This window comes from Trachemys scripta, chromosome 1 (genome assembly GCF_013100865.1).
Source record: "Trachemys scripta elegans isolate TJP31775 chromosome 1, CAS_Tse_1.0, whole genome shotgun sequence".
NCBI lineage: Eukaryota > Metazoa > Chordata > Testudines > Emydidae > Trachemys > Trachemys scripta.
The window spans coordinates 27,924,895-27,942,395 of NC_048298.1; the positions used below are offsets into that span (position 1 = coordinate 27,924,895).

Consider the following 17,501-nt stretch of genomic DNA (forward strand, 5'->3'; position numbering starts at 1 on the left):
CAGCCGTGTTAGTCTGTATCCGCAAAAAGAAGAACAGGAGTACTTGTGGCACCTTAGAGACTAACAAATTTATTAGAGCATAAGCTTTCGTGGACTACAGCCCACTTCGGATATGCATCCGAAGAAGTGGGCTGTAGTCCACGAAAGCTTATGCTCTAATAAATTTGTTAATCTCTAAGGTGCCACAAGTACTCCTGTTCTTCTTTTTGCGGATACAGACTAACACGGCTGCTACTCTGAAACCTGTCATTTGGAATTCTTGACCATGAGACGTAGCTGATATGGCGGTACAGCATGAAAGCAGTCAAAGCTGGGAGCTAGGCTTTCCAGACGCTATACCCTATTGTTAAAATGCATTTAATATGTAAATATAGAAACATCAAACCTATCAATGCTATAAATGACAACTTTCACACCTACCTCACAAGTTTGGTCGTCTGTATTTAAGTCAATAAACGAAACCTGGCCTTTTTTTGTATTTCCATTACCTATCCAGACCCCTGCCTTCTTGCAGCTTTGATTAGAAGCAACCATGCACTCTGCTGTAAAGGCACTGCGTATTGAAATATATCTCATCAAACAGATAAGCTTTGCTGAGTTCAAAATATCATAAACCTGTAAAGGACAACACAAGATAACCAAGATAACAACAGTCTGTAAATAAAGAGATAGCACTTTTCATTCTGAAGGATAAAGTACAATCTATGTACACAGTATCACAGCAGGTAATGGTTACTCATGTACTGCAGGTACTGCAGTCACTATGCACTACATTACTGTTTTTCAGGTGGAAGTGAAGAATTCATTTTCCCAATTGAAACTACAGGACAATGTCAATGGGACTTAGTCTCCTATGTCACTTAAGACACATTTGAAAATCTTACCCAATATCACAGAGCAAGGTAGTATAGTGATAGAAGACACTATGGTAGCTTTTAGATCTATACCATTTTAGAAGATGTACGGAGTGGTGTAGATGAACTGCATACATAATTTTATAACAAGTTCTTGTTGTGTAATGTTAATTGAAAATGTCTATCTGACATGAATCCTATGTGGCTAACATATACGAGTATTTATCACCAAGTAATGAAGTGGCAGAAACATCATTGGATGATTCATGGCAAAATATAAAAGAAAATGGCCAATTTGTATGTTGCACAAATGTTTCTGTTCAACATAGTGAGGAGAAAATATTGTACTTCTTACGAAGGGCTTGTCCACACGGTGCACCACTGGGGTGTAAATTCTAGTGCACTGGTGAGTAGCACACTAACTGGCCTGTATGGACCCTACTGTTGCACCCCAGAAGTTCCGTAGTGCATATTAAATGTAGTCCTGTTTCAAACAGGACTACATTAACACCCACTACGGAACTTTTAGTGCACACCAGCAGGATCCACATGGGCCAGTTAGTATGCAATTTGCTAGCATGGACTAGAATGCAGACTATGCCAGAGATGTACACTGTATAGACAAGTCCTAACTTAAATTCACCATTTCCTCTTGAATTGGTAGAGCATAATAAGTCAACAGTAGAAGTTAACACAAAAATTGTATAATACAATCACAAACTACCTGGGCAGATGTAGGTCTTTCCTGAGGGTTTTCTTTCAAACACTTGCTGATTAAACTTTCAACTTCAGGCCAGGGGGCACACCCATATTCTTTGACAGGATCTAAAATATAAATTTTGTGCTGCTAATTAGATAATTGCCTAATTAGTGCAATTTATCACAACTAAGGACTGAGAGTTATGAATACCATTCTTCTTACCAGAATTTCTCACAACTTCTTACAAAGCTGCCCAGAGATACATCCCACACTAGGGTAAAATTTCAAACTGTATAGAGATTAAGTGCTCAAGTTCTATTAACAGCAATTTGGCATTACACAGCTACAGAGGTTGTCATTACCAACAATCACATCATGATGCCCGAGACATCACTATTTCCCTGATTTTAGAATTGGATCTAAGCAGTAACTGCTGGCGAATGCTGACTTTTTAATGGGGACTTCAGCAATGCCCATGCACTCTCTTTTGAAAATTTACTCATCTCTGTTCAGCAGAGAGAATGGTATTAAATAGAATTAGAGGAAGTCTTTCATCATACGGGTGAATTTTCAGCATACTGCACAGGAACTCCCAATAACATTTATGGGATTTATGAGGTTAAATTCTCACATAGTGGTTTACCTCATCATCTTAGGCACTGAGAGTTCTAAACCCAAAATTTAAATATTAATTATGGTGAATTAATGTTTTTTTTCTGTCCATCAAAATGCATAGTGATATCCCCAGTATCACCTTATATGGACATGACATTAAACAAGGTTAAAGAAAAAATGCAGCCTACAAAATGAACATATTCTCTCTTAGACCAGGTCTGAATTTAGCTCTAAGCATACAAAAGTCCTGTTTCTTTATGGAGTGCACCAATTTGATCCCTGATGTATCTCGAATAAAGTTACATAACCCTAATCATTTTTGTTGCCCTTTTCTGAACCTTTTCCGAGATGGGGCAACCACCTCTGCACGCAGTATTCAAGATGTGGGCGTACCATGGATTTATATAGAGGCAATATGATCTTTTCTGTCTTATTTTCTAACCCTTTCTTAATGATTCCCAACATTCGGTTTGCTTTTTTGACTGCCGCTTCACATTGAGTGGATATTTTCAGAGAACTATCCACAATGACTCCAAGATCTCTTTCTTGAGTGGTAACAACTAATTTAGACTCCATCATTATATATGTACAGCTGGGATTATGTTTTGCATTTAGTTTGCATTTATCAACATTGAATTTCATCTGCCATTTTGTTGCCCAGTCACCCAGTTTTGAGAGATCCTTTTGCCGCTCTTCGCTGTCTGCCTGGGACTTAACTATCTTGAGCAATTTTGTATCATCTGCAAATTTTGCCACCTCACTGTTTACCCCTTTTTCCAGATCCTTTATGACTATGTTGAATAGGACTGGGCCCAGTACAGACCCTTGGGGACCCCACTCTCTCCATTCTGAAAACTGACCATTTATTCCTACCCTTTGTTTCCTACTTTTTAACAAGTTACCAATCCATGAGAGGACCTTCCTTCTTATCCCATGACAGCTTACTTTGCTTAAGAGACCTTGTAAAAGACTTTCTGAAAATCTAAGTACATTATATCCACTGCATCCCCCTTATCCACATGCTTGTTGACCCCCTCAAAGAATTCTAGTAGATTGGTGAGACATGATTTCCCTTTACAAAAAACATGTTGACTCTTCCCCAGCAAATTATGTTCATCTATGTGTCTGACAATTTTGATCTTTACTGTAGTTTCAGTCAGTTTGCCCGGTTACTGAAGTCAGGCTTACTGGCCTTTAATTTTCGGGATCACCTCTGGAGCCCTTTTTAAAAATTGGTGTCACATTAGCTATCCTCCAGTCATTTGGTACTGGAGCGGATTTAAATAATCTTTCCCCTCTGTATGGTCCAGTGTTAAATCTTGAAGAAACATGACATACCTGGTAATTTTCCATGAATTGCTAATTCATCAAATTCATTTGGAAACTTCATGCCTTCTATTATTCTACCTCCTGCTGTTAAAATGTCATAAAGAAGCAAGCCAAATGAATATACATCAGCTTGCTGATTGTAAATAACATTTCCTTTGGCAACCTCTGGTGCTCGAAATCCTGGAAATAAATGATTCATTACTAGCTATGATTCATGCCAGGCTGATGCCATGCCTATCCCTTTAAGAATAAATACCTCTTGATGAAAAATGCCACAGGAAGTTAACAAAAAATTACATACTATTTTGGAACTGGCAGCAGTCCATATGCTGAAAAATCACAGAAGAAATGAGCAAATGGAAGGTCAGTGTAAAAGAAGTATCTGTAAATCAGTTAATAAGCTTCTGTGCTATTAGTCTAACCATCAAAAGAGCTTTATTATTTAATAGTGAAAAGGAAGGGCACGTCCTGCAATCCCAACTCAGGGCCTGATACTGCCCTACGGGAGTCTGGCCCTCATGTTCATGGCAATGGGCCCCAATGCTCATTTACTCTAAGGGTACATCTACACTTACCTCCGGGTCCGGCGGCAGGCAATCGATGTTCTGGGATCGATTTATCGCGTCTGGTCTAGACGCGATAAATCAATCCTGGAAGTGCTCGCCGTCAACGCCGGTACTCCAGCTCAGCAAGAGGAGTACGCGGCATCGACGGGGGAGCCTCCCTGCCGCGTCTGGACCTGCGGTAAGTTCGGACTAAGGTACTTCGAATTCAGCTACGTTATTAACGTAGCTGAATTTGCGTACCTTAGTCCGAAGTGGGGGGTTAGTGTGGACCAGGCCAAAGGCTACTTTTTCATTGCTCTAGCAGTGCAAAGGGGCCTTCAAATGGGTGTAAACGTGACCCAATTAAAGTCAACGGGAGATGCCGGTGTTCAGCACTTCTGAAAAATCAGAACCCTAAAGCGCACATTACTGACCACTAAAACCCAACCACATTTAGAATATTGTTTTAATAAAATAATAAGCATAAAAATATTCAAACTGAACATATTTGTACAAAAGAAAAAATAATTAAGGTCATTTAATGTAATTTAACTTACACATTCTTTTTAACACCCCATTATACTGCCAACATTGTGTAAATGGGAATCAGGCCCAGGGTCTATAAATCTGTTTTAATCAGTTATAACATGGTGAGAACCACAGCAATGTAGTTTGTTCCTTAATTGGACACTTCTTATGGTGGAATTCCAAAATACCGTCTTATTCTTTTTAACAAAACAAAAAAATACAACAAAGCATTTTTTGCCATACCTGGTGTGCCTTCTGAGGTTTTTATCCCCATTCTGCAGCAATACTGAGCAATGCCATAATCAGCAATCTTTGCAATAACTGCTGAATTGGGATATAACGTAAAGAGCAGCACATTATGAGGCTTTAAATCTCGATAAATGATCATTGAGGAATGCAGATACCTGTTAATAAAAAAGTACTTGGCTGAAAGCATTTAAAATCCATATCTATCTAGTCACACTGACAGCATCAATAATACTATAGTAAGCCATGGTATTAATTTTAATCATTTTGACATCAAAAGGAAAAAGTTCACTAATATGATATCCGATTGCTGGATTATGGTTTTGGAATTATCCCAACATATCAGTTGTTGGCACATGAAAAGCTTGGTATTGTGGTTCAAAAAGAAGCCAATTAAACAAAAAATAAACATAGTTTCACCTACACCTGCCCCTGAGCTTCCTTGCCAGATTTTGTAATTTTAAAATTGTATTTCCCTAGCTGTTATAAAGACATTCACAGATTTTCAGGTTAAAAAGAATGGGAAAAATTAAAGTTCCAGAGTTCTGGCTTTTTCTCCATTCACTTGAATCCCACTTGTGAATAGAAAAAAACAAAAAACCACAAGAGAGAAGACAGTGAATAGACCAAATATAAAAGTATTGACTGCTTGTGAGTGGTTTTCCAGTTCCTGGCCCTACAGGTGAGGTGTCACTTCACGCTTTCTGCCTTTATTCGTTCGTTTCCTTGAAAACCAACAAAACAAATAACCTAGACTACATTTAAAAAAAAAAAAGTACAAAATTCTGTCTCTTTTGGGACACACACAAATTAAGAATGTATGATAGTCTAGCCCTACAGTTGATTAAGATCTTGAAAGGATAAGCTAGTAAATGTCATCAGAGGCCCAAATAAGTAATGGTAACAGATGCTCTTGACAGAATGTTCTTCTTGTAGCCCATGTCAACAAATCCCTTATGGAAAACTGCTATAGAACTGAATAGAAATTATAACCTTTCTGTAGAGTTTTTTGAATGATCTTACATAATTTAATAGAATTGTATACAATGCTTCAAGTACACAGACAGGACTGTATCCTCTATTCAATAAATTAAATATAAAAAGATAGAACTTTTTTGACTAAGAGAATACACCCCCACGGTATAGAAGGAAAGTCAAGGAAGGGAAAAGAGAAAGCTTTCCTACTTTCAGACTGTCAATATTTTTCAGTGCCATTTCAAGAATATTTACCTTAAGCCATCTGCGACATGTAGAGCTATCCTGTGCTGAAGTGTTTTAGTTAAGCTTGAACTATCTTGCTGAAGCAAACGATCCAGAGAACCCTTAGGGGCTAATTCCATTACCAACATCCGGGGACGGACTGCAGCAGCCAGCAAAGACACTAAACTAGGGTGATGGAGATGACAAAGCACTGCAAGCTCCTGTAAATTGTAAAATCAAGTGAAATTCTGCATGTATTATATTTATAGTTCTGGGGTGAACTGGGTTTGTTTCAACAATATTAACTATTAAAAGGCAGAAAATTCAGAATTAAGGCAGAGACTCTGTGCTTAAGCATTATTAAACCCTTCACTATTGTAGTTTTACTAGTGCAGCACTATAAAAAGAGGCAACATTTCTTACTTGTCTTAAGAGTCTGAGGGAAGTATGTTTATTAAAAATCTTTACAGCTACTTCTTCTCCACCATATGATGCGCGGTACACAGATCCAAACCCACCGTCACCTTTTCAAAAAGAAATGGAAGGTATATAAAAAAAATAAAAGAACATCAATCTTTTCTCAAATTGACTGGGCCTGACTCTAAAAAGCATAGAGCACCAACAGTCTCAGCTTAAGCCAGTGAGAGTAGTGTGCGCTCAGCACATCTGACAGGTTTCAGAGTAGCAGCCGTGTTAGTCTGTATCTGCAAAAAGAACAGGAGTACGAAAAATCAGGGCCCTAACATACATATTATTGGCTGTTAAAAAAACCCTCTATAATCCAGAAGTATCTTTTAGCAGCAGAATAGACAAATCAAATAGAAAAAACCCCAGTAAAATGTTTTCAGTATGCTTTATAATTTAGCCCGATAGCTTAATTTACATAAACATTACACTTTTAATATCCTTGCTACATATTAGGTATATAGGAGGGACTAAAAATTTATATTCACCCAACAGAAATTCAGGAGCCTGGTCAAATTCCAATTCATCATTGTTCAACATGATATTTCTAGGCAAATCAGCCAATATCAGGTCAGGAGCAATCTGGGCTATTGGAATGGTAAATCTTGGTTGATCTGGATTTACTAAGAGATCACCTAAGTAAGGGGGGAAAAAAAAAGAGAGAGATGCAGTTGAAAAGCAGATAAAATAGCATATTCACCACACTAAACTGAGTGAAGTGTACATATATCTATCTCTATTTATGTATACAACTAATGCACTTCATATGAACTTTGCATTTGTGTAGTAACTAGTGACAACTGAATATACTTCTCCAATTTATATACATTTCTTGCATGTGTAAATAATTCCAAACCATGGTTTAATGGCATATGCAGTCATCAACATTAAAAACTAGCCTTTGTCAACAGTTACCATACAGCATTAAGCTAACTGAGATACCACAGTTTTTCTGTAAAAGTAGAATAGGAAATAACTCTAGTAACTGTGTAATACCTATTGGCTAATATTGCCTTTTTAATTGTGACAATTGTACAGGATCCAATCAACAGGACTAATGTCCACTGCAATACTAACATGAGTCAGAATTAATCACATGAATAAGGGTTGCTGGATCAGGTCCCGTGGATGAGAAGGCGAGTGTCTCTTTCAACCCTCCCACTATGTACACCAATGCAGGGGCTAGCCACAATCTGGCCCATACTGTATTGTAATACAAAGGCATTAGGACAAAAAAGTTGTGGTTGTTGAACCACATTATAAGGATGGTATTGTTTATTTTAATCAAGTGTTCTTAAATAATGTGAGGTGTCTAAATGCTATGGCAATGGCATCATGTACAGTAACTCCTCACTTAACATTGTCCCAGTTACCGTTGTTACGTTGCTGATCAATTAGAGACCATGCTTGTTGCGCAATGCTCCCTTCCAACGTTTGTGGGGGAAAAAATGGTCAGGGCCTAAACTTAGTTAAGCAGTCTGTCAAGTATGGTCTGAAGGTAGAAAAAGGGGGGGGGGAAGTGAGATAGAAAAAGTAGGGTAAAGAGAAATCATAAAAGCAGAACTAACTGTAGAAAGTATAAAAGCAGTACTAACTGTAGAAATTATAAAAGTAGAATTCTTGGTTTCTTTGTAGCCATTCCTTTAGGAATGTCTGTAAATAACCTCTTGCCTGGATTATTTAAGTAAAATCATTTGACTAACTTTTTTATAGTCAAATGATTTTACTTAAATAACCTCTTGCCTGGATTATTTACAGACATTCCTAAAGGAATGGCTGCAAAGAAACCAAGAATTTTTCTTTTATAACATTTTCTTTTAACATTTATACAAAGTTTTACTGCTTAATTCCTTTCAATAACTATAGAGTTAACTTCTTACTTTGTTTCTTTCAACTTCCTCAAACTGTGGTTGCCTGCTTGTCGGGGCCCGATCCTTTTTTCCTTGTTGCATTATTATTTTTCCATGTGAACAGGCATTGTTTCACTACCAATTTAGCAAGGAGCGTGGGCTTTTTGACTGACCCCCCCTTTTATCTATTTATACACATCTATTTACATACACACATTACATTTAGATGCATCTTATTTAATAATAACCTTAATTCTTTATGTCCGGACTTAATACAACCTTTCCTTGAGGCAGTAACAACCCCTCAGCACTGGTGCATTATAAAAAAGGATAATAACAGGGCTAGGGACAATGGGAAAGGAAGGAAGACCAGCATGAACAGCATGATAAAATGGGGGAGTCACACTTACTGACCATAGAAATAATGACTTCTTGTTAAATTAAGGAGATAACAGATTGGATTCTTCCTTGGCCTGTTTTGATAGAGGATACCTTGGGAAGGGGTCTTACTGGGTTTAGGCAAATCTTAACGGGTTGGGCAGACCCAATGCACCAAACCTAGTTGGCATGATCAGCTCACAAGGCCCACAGGGAGGGAGAGACCTTAACCAGCAGTTCCTGTTGCAACGAGGAAGGGCTGGGGTCGGTCTTCTCCTGTAAACTGCCAGGATCTCAATGTGAGCGGGACCAGGCACATCCAGATACACTGCCTATAAAACAAATACAGGAAAATATGGGGAGTAATTTGAGTAATTCCTTAGTTTTGCCTGTAATCAGCAAGGGTATTTGTAAAAAATAAAGGTAGAAATATGCTCTCTTTGTCTTTCAGAAAAAATAGGAAAATCTGATACCAACTGAAAAGCCGCAAATTGTTCTTGAAGTGTTGCTGGGTACACCTTACATCCTGATCACCTTTGGTGCTCTCCGGACGGCCGCCTGGTTGCACCTCAGGTGCTCTGGCCCTATTTGCTCGCGTGAACTACCAGATGGCACGCGTGAGCAAAGGGGGGGTTGATTGCTACAGTTAAATAAGACTTTTCCTCTGTGGCCCAGCACTACTGCCAGCAACATAATGCTGATAAAGCTGTCAAAGTTAGGCAAGCAGCACGTCCCCCACCCTGGGGACCTTTTGTAAGTATTCAGATTGATTTTATTCAAATGTTTAAATGTTGTAATTGTAAGTATGTGTTAGTGTTAGTAATGTATTTCCTTGTAAAAAAAGCGAATGCCAAAACAGTTGTAAAACTTTTGCTTAAGGATTTTGTATCACAATCTGGCATATCTGGACTGATTATAAAAGAGTTATGTGCAGCTTCACAGATCCAGTATGGCCAAATGCCCTTTGAAGGCCACTCCCAATCAAAAGACTGGACTCAGCCCTCATGAGATTCTAATAGGGCACCCGATACAACTACCGGCTGCATCCCCACTGGCCCTGGCTCAGATGAACATTCATTTAATGGATGACACAATGCTTGATTATCGCCAGGCACTAATGAAATGTGTTTTTTTATATATAGGTGAAAAAATACACCCAAGGATCCTGAGCAACCCTGCCATTCGCTGGAACCAGGAGACTGGGTCTATATAAAGGTCCAACAGAAAAAGACTGCCCTGGCCTCGCACTGGAAAGGCCCATATCAAGTCCTTTTAACAACCAACACTGTGAAGTGTCAAGGACTGACTGCCTGGACCCACGCTTCGCACTGCAAAAAGGCCCCTCCACCGTGACATGATTCTCCGATTGATGATCGGCTGTCTCTCCTTCTGGTGCTGCTGTTCCTTCTGGACAGCAGGAGAAAAGGACAAGGTGACCTCTCTCTTGTACACTGACAGACCTATTATGCATTTGAACTTTGCTAGAAGAACCAAACCATTACAGGGTGATGTGCTAGTAACCTCTCCCCTGCATAATGCTAAACCATGGCTGTTCCAAGAAAGAAGGAACACTCGCTCCACTGAAACCACTAAAGTCCAGGAATTCCTGACTATAAAAGATATTAAGAATTGGCCCTGGTATAAAAAACAAAATATTATACATTGGCGGGGGGGCGGCTTGTGGGAGCCATTCTTGGGAATGTGATATTAATTGGGTCTTGGGGTTTATTCCACAGGCTGTGCCCTGTGTTTTTGGACAAGTACCATCAGCATGTACTGCCCTCCCTAATTGGCTTCCAGATAACGAATACCAAAAGCTCCTCACTGCCTCAAGTATTCCTCCCACCATTGCCCCTGCCCCTGTGGTTTATCCAAACACAAATAGGCCTGTGCAGTCTACTGAAATCCACTGGCCAAGACCCTCCCATCTCAGTGATTTGTTAGAATTTTGTTCAAGAAAGCTATTCTTTAACGTTCAAAATAGGTTTTATGAATGAACTATTGAATGGAAAACAAATGGAATGGTGGAAATAGAAATGTATGACATTACTACCAAAGAGCCCCGAAAATCAGAGCTTAAGATTATTGGATTTTATAGCAGGTGGATATGATGGCCATTCCTAGAATATGTAAAACATTAACTGGAAAGGGTCCCTTTTGTTATCTGATCACCCAATTGGTAGATGGTCAAATATGTATCCAAAGACTCTTCTCCGTCACTAGGAATTTTACCTGTACTCAAATAATCCCTGTGACCAATAACGTAACCTGTACCCTATTGCAATATGCCCCTTCCTATGCCCTTGATGTTAATGCCTCACAAAAATATATAACGGTATCCAGCCAGGAAATGTGGTATAAGACTACCCCAAGGAGAGAAGTGTCAGGATATCGATGGACCATAATTAATGCCACACTGAGAACCATTATGTTCATGCTGCCCTTATCCAGCTTTTAGGTCACCACTGTTTACCATAATTGCTCAAATGGGGCTGCCCTCAAATTAGCTCAACAAAAGGCTTGGGCTTCTCCCAAAAAGAAAAGAGATTTGACTGGACACTTGTGGGATGGGGCTAATAGTGCAGTTGCAATTTGGAATAGCCACAAAAGCCAACAGCATGAGGGAAAAAATAGGCCAATTGGAAAAGGCCACTGGTCTTATTTCTGGAGCACAACTAACTCAGCCAGGTTCAGGCTGGAATTGGTGAATTGCATGTCATTTCTGTCCTTAGTTCAATAACCCAGGAGTTGCTGACCGATATAGTCTTAAATATCACTGGTGCTGGGAAGGCATTGCAGTGGGACTTGGCATGCTCAGAAGTTCAGGATTTTCTGAATGACCAGCTAACGGTCATTCGGAGTGATCTCAAGCATCAGGCCTGGCCCACTGCCCTTACAGACACCTCAGGAGTACCATCAAATCTCTGGTCATGGAGGCATACTTGGAGATTTTCTGGGTGGAGGTGTGGACAGTCAAAGTGCTCCTTCCAAGCCTATGGACCGGTTAAAGGGGTGTGGGCCCCCACTTACCGAATCCTGCCGGGTCCATGGGGAGGATGCATGTGGGATTGGGTTATTCACCGAGACATTTGGAAAATCAAGCCTCCTGGTATGCCTAACCGATTCATAGTCAGTGCTTCTAAAATAACACCCAATATTTGGATTGGGATAAGAAACCAATGGACACTCTGGCCATTAGAACCCCCACAGCTTCAATACATACATAAATTGAAGCCAGGGGAAATTATCACTGTCCATGACATACAGAATGGGAAAAGACTGTCTAGGAAGGAGTACGGCAGAAAGGGATCTAGGGGTTATAGTGGACCACAAGCTAAATATGAGTCAACAGTGTGATGCTGTTGCAAAAAAAGCAAACATGATTCTGGGATGCATTAACAGGTGTGTTGTGAGCAAGACATGAGAAGTCATTCTTCCGCTCTACTCTGCTCTGGTTAGGCCTCAGCTGGAGTATTGTGTCCAGTTCTGGGCGCCACATTTTAAAAAAGATGTGGAGAAATTGGAAAGGGTCCAAAGCAGAGCAACAAGAATGATTAAAGGTCTTGAGAACATGACCTATGAAGGCTGAAAGAACTGGGTTTGTTTAGTTTGGAAAAGAGAAGACTGAGAGGGGACATGATAGCAGTTTTCAGGTATCTAAAAGGGTGTCATAAGGAGGAGGGAGAGAACTTGTTCACCTTAGCCTCTAAGGATAGAACCAGAAACAATGGGTTTAAACTGCAGCAAGGGAGGTCTAGGTTGGACATTAGGAAAAAGTTCCTAACTGTCAGGGTGGTTAAACACTGGAACAAATTGCCTAGGGAGGTTGTGGAATCTCCGTCTCTGGAGATATTTAAGAGTAGGTTAGATAAATGTCTATCAGGGATGGTCTAGACAGTATTTGGTCCTGCCATGCGGGCAGGGGACTGGACTCGATGACCTCTCGAGGTCCCTTCCAGTCCTATAATCTATGAATCTATGACCATGTTTGTTGTGAGGGTAAGGGACTAGGAACCCTCCTGACAGGAGACATGTTCTTTCAGGCGAATAACAGCTGTGTATTTGTTAAGGCCCATATTGTACACGACACCCATTTTAACCTCACTACAACTGCAGGCAGCCATATTACCTATTGGCCTGCGGATAAAAATTTGCAATCCACTCTCAGGTATAAAATGCCCTTTAACTGGACGACCCTGGTTCCCAATCATTTCCAAAACCTGCTTTCATTGTTACCAGAAGTGCAAAAAAATTCTGATTTACAAGGGCAAATTCATATCCTTGAAAATATATATCAGATAGAAAAGGGTTCCTTTCAAACAGCCTATAGACAGTCTTCTTTGTGTATTAGTCAAGATGTGTTGTGTGCGGTAATCAAAATTGTGCACGAACCCCATCGTATTGTCACCATAAGTGGACTAACACTTGTAGTGGCGTTGGTTGGTTTGGGATTATGCCTCTGTTATTGCTGTTGCAAAAACCACTGCTGTGCTTGTAATTTTTCGCCAAGCCCAGCGTAAGGGAGCAAGTGGCATTGATAATTGTTAATGAAATTTTTGACAAAAGTCGGGATGAGAAAAAGGAAAAGGAAAGGAAGGAAATCAATGGGCTCATGCATGTGGAAGTTTAGGCCAAAGATGGCGCCATAAAGGGGCGGATTGTGGGGGAAAAAATGGTCAGGGCGTCAACTTAGTTAAGCAGTCTGTAAAATATGGCCTGAAGGTAGAAAAGGGGAGGAGGGAGGGGGAGATAGAAAAAGTAGGGTAAAGAGAAATCATAAAAGCAGAACTAACTGTAGAAACTATAAAAGCAGAAGTAACTGTAGAAATTATAAAAGTAGAATTAACCTTTGTAACAGACTATGATTAATAGCTGCAAGGTAACAGAGCAAGAAACCGCAAAGGGCAAAAGGAAGGAAAAACAGAAAAGGCTTGTTTAAAGGAGCCTCAGGCTGTCTGATCCAAAATCAACCGTATGGTCAAGTTTCTACAACATGTTGTTTTGCAGCCACCTGCTTTGTCCACTGCCTGCAGAAAGAGCTGCCCGTTGGAGCTAGCTGGTGGGGGCTTGGAACCAGGGTGGACCGACAGCCCACGCATCAGTTCCCTGCTCCCCTATGCTCCCTGTGCGGCAGCCGCTCAGCAGGCTATCAGTTGCTGGGCAGTTCAGCTGTCCCTCCCCCCACTGTCCTGTGCTGCTCCTGCCCTCTGCCTTGGAGCTGTTCCCGGGAGCCTCCTGCTTGCTGTGCGGGGGGGAGGGGAAAAGGGGTGCTAATGTCAGAGTGTCCCCACCCCCTGCTCCTGCCCCCATTTCTACAGAACGGGGGAGGACCAACAGGGTCAGGAGAGAGGGAGCTTGCTGGCAGCAGCTGCTGTCTCAACTTGCTGATCTACTTAAAAAGGCAGTGTAGTTAGAGTGGGGTCAGCGTACTTAAAGGAGCAATGCGCGTCTCTCTCTCTCTCTCACACACACACGGTGTATGTCTCTGTACCTCTCTGCCATGCTGTCTCCCCTCACTCCATTCGTGCTGCCTTGTGGAGTGTGAGGCTACATTAACAACGTGTTAACCCTTGAGGGCTCAGCCGAGTGCTAGTTCATCATTTAGCAGTAAGGCATTCCCTGGGAAATATCCCACCCTCTGACTTCACCACCTCAACCAAGTTTCACACTAATCATTGCTGTGTACAGTATTAAATTGTTTGTTTAAAACCTATACTGTGTGTGTGTGTCTGTGTCTGTCTATATATGTCTTTTGTCTGGTGAAAAAAATTTCCCTGGAACCTAACCTCCCCTATTTACATTAATTCTTATGGGAAAATTGGATTCGCTTAACATCGTTTTGCTTAAAGTAGCATTTTTCAGGAACACAACTAAAATGTTAAGCGAGGAGTTACTGTATAAATACTTATTTATATGGGTATTCTAATTAGCTTAATTAAAACATTATATACCTTCTTCAGCTTTTTTAAGTAAATCATCAAGTAATATTTTTTGGTGTTCTTTGCCATCCTCAAAGCTACACAAAGCCCATTTCTTCAACAGTGTTTCCCCTTCACCACATACATCTATATCCAGTAAACCTGGAAACCATTCTTCCACAAGAGAATCAATGTGATCCACAACTTGCCCCAAAAGGACACAACCTGTAAAAAGCAAAAAAAAAAAAAAGTAATTAGAACCATAGTCTCATATCTGTGATTATAAAAACATACTGCATGTTCTGAAAGGAGCAAGCAAAATGAACAAATGCACCAAGTTTAATTCAAACAGCAGATACAAGAAGATATTTAGGAATAATTTAACCTTTTCTGCAACAAGGAGCTGTAATTTTCAAAAAACTGTCTGGATTGCTATCGAATACTGCTGATTCCACTAGACAGTAAGCTTCAGGAGACCAGTTCAGGTAAATGCCTTGTCTCCAATACATTCTATTAGGACGAAGAGCTCGTTCTAGGAAAAACAAAGTTAGTCAAAGTCAGACCTTTAATATGAACTCTACAAATTGGGCTGAACATTCCAAAAATACTATTCTAAGCATGTACTTGTGGTTTTATATATTTATACATATTTATACAACACAAACAACCAATGCATCTTTGCATGCAATTGTGCATCACCAGAAAAGCTGAACATACTAATCAAATTTCTGACCACTCCAACAATACATATACAAGAATACTAAATATTGACTCAGCTCATGGACTAGTTGGTGAATGTAGGTCAAGTACAGATCTTGAAGTGCTGGCAAACTGGACTCAAATATAAAGTTTCTTAGGCAATAAATAAAATCATTTGGTGTCTTCCATTTTCTCCCTAGCGGACACATCTACATTACATACGCACCACAGCCTGATGTGACTGGAATGGTGTGCCCAGGAGAGATCAGTTGCAGAATAGCAGAGGTGTGGTAAATCAAATTTGAAGGGCATTACCAAAGATACATTTGCGTGAATCGTCTAGCTGCAGCTAATGCTTGTATGTTAAAAAAAATTAAAAATTAAAAAGCCCAGTGAACTGGCTTAATTAAGAAGGGGGGGGAGGGGAGTAGGCCCTCTGTATGGACTGAGAGTGATTTAAAAATAGGTCTGATAAAAATAGAGTCTGCAGAATTTTTTTAAAAGGGGGAAGAGATGGGCACCAGGTAGGGTGACCAGATGAGAGGAAGAAAATATGGGGACACGTGAGGTAGGGGGGTCCGCCGGCGGAATGGAAAAAAAAAAAAAAAAGCCGAGTGCTGCCTGCCGGCGGAGCGAAAAACAAACAAACCAGTGCTGCCGGTGGAGCGAAATATCGGGACAAATTGCATCCCGACCAATGACCAAAGATTGGTCGGGACACGGGACAAACACCTAAATATCGGGACAGTCCCGATTTTATCGGGACGTCTCGTCACCCTAGCACCAGCAAATGTGTAAGGGCAATGAATTTCATGCCCCAGGAGCCAAAACAATAAAACTTGTTGTCAATGGTAGAACTCCTCGAAGGAGATGGGGGTCAGAGTGCAGGTATCCCCCAAGATGAGGCTCAGAGAATGTGTTCAATAAAGCCAGGTTTATCCCCATTAAGGGCAGAATTCTGTCATACAGCCATAGCTCTGTATCGGGTGCCATATGGAGGCACACTACCTTAGCAGGAAATCCAAGAGGCACCATGTCTAAGTAGGCACAGTGTTTTTTAAAGATGAGGGGGGTCTCCAGGGAAGAACAGCAACTGCATTACCCCCGGTGTAGCATCTATTCCCCTCTATGCTCAGCCAGCTCCGCTGGGTGACGTGGAGTAGGAGGAGACAATGACTCCACTTCCTCCCTGCTTTTTCCTACCATTTTTGCAGAAACTAATCCTAACAGTGCTTAAATGCAAAGATTTCCTCTGTCTGTCATATGTGTGTGTGTGTGTGTGTGTGTGTGTGTGTGTGTGCATGCACATGGTGGTGCTGGGGAGAGAGGGAGCAGAAGAGAGCAAGAGCCTGCTTTCATTCTCCCTTTCTCACTCACACAGAGGGCAGGCACAAAGTGTTCCTAAGAGTTTTTAAGTTATAAGTAAGGGCCACTATTTTGTCTTCTTACACTTGTAAAATGGCCAGAGATGAGCCCAAAACAAAAACATAAAACACAAAATTTCAGGAAAGTGGTAGCAATTAGAATTTGAATCTGTAGACCTGAACTCAACCCCATGGCTACTAGGTGTTCAAGGTAAACACACACATTGATAGTTTTGAAGTTAAATGTCAGTACCCCTTCCTGAGAGCATGTAAGGAGATACTTCAAGCAGCCTGTTGATCAGTCTGGACCAGAACCCCATGGGAAAGTACGGCATCTCATACAGCCTAATGATGATTTCTGAGTTTTCACAGTGGGGAAGCTCTATAACAGGTCTGTGATCAGACAAACTGAAAAAAACAGGATCATTATTTTCCAGTATTTCATAATTTACTACTTCCAGAATTACTAATTACATAGACTACAATGAGAATTATTGTACAGCTGATTATTTGTTGGATATATCAATGAATGAATGTCAGAAATGAATGCATCCCCAAATCACGTAAGCAGGGGGCAGATTATTGGGGTTTATCTGTACCAGTGCGTTTGTTTATTTTTCATGTTAATGGACAATTTCTGCTCAATTTAAACCGCATGCAGTCCCAGTGATTTCAGGGAGCTATCCAGGGATACAAGTGTGTGAAAAAATTGATGTAAATATAATTCTTATCTTGCACTTATATAACATCACCCATCCAATGACTCTGAGGAGTTTCAGAGGGATTAATCAATTAATCCACACAACACTC

At 40.5% G+C, this 17,501-nt stretch overlaps 1 protein-coding gene across 2 annotated transcripts in view; it reads right to left on the reverse strand.

The window, feature by feature from the left end:
- LRRK2 (leucine rich repeat kinase 2) overlaps positions 1-17,501 on the reverse strand; it is a 134,328-nt gene that overhangs the window by 13,665 nt on the left and 103,162 nt on the right. For both annotated transcript variants that reach the window (XM_034766882.1, XM_034766877.1), the window contains 10 exons: positions 16,945-17,099; positions 15,014-15,160; positions 14,662-14,853; positions 6,971-7,117; positions 6,441-6,541; positions 6,048-6,238; positions 4,815-4,975; positions 3,508-3,678; positions 1,579-1,679; positions 421-615 (listed from right to left, as the gene is read on the reverse strand). In XM_034766882.1, the coding sequence (XP_034622773.1) occupies positions 421-615; positions 1,579-1,679; positions 3,508-3,678; positions 4,815-4,975; positions 6,048-6,238; positions 6,441-6,541; positions 6,971-7,117; positions 14,662-14,853; positions 15,014-15,160; positions 16,945-17,099 (1,561 nt within the window). The remainder of the gene's footprint in view (positions 1-420; positions 616-1,578; positions 1,680-3,507; positions 3,679-4,814; positions 4,976-6,047; positions 6,239-6,440; positions 6,542-6,970; positions 7,118-14,661; positions 14,854-15,013; positions 15,161-16,944; positions 17,100-17,501) is intronic.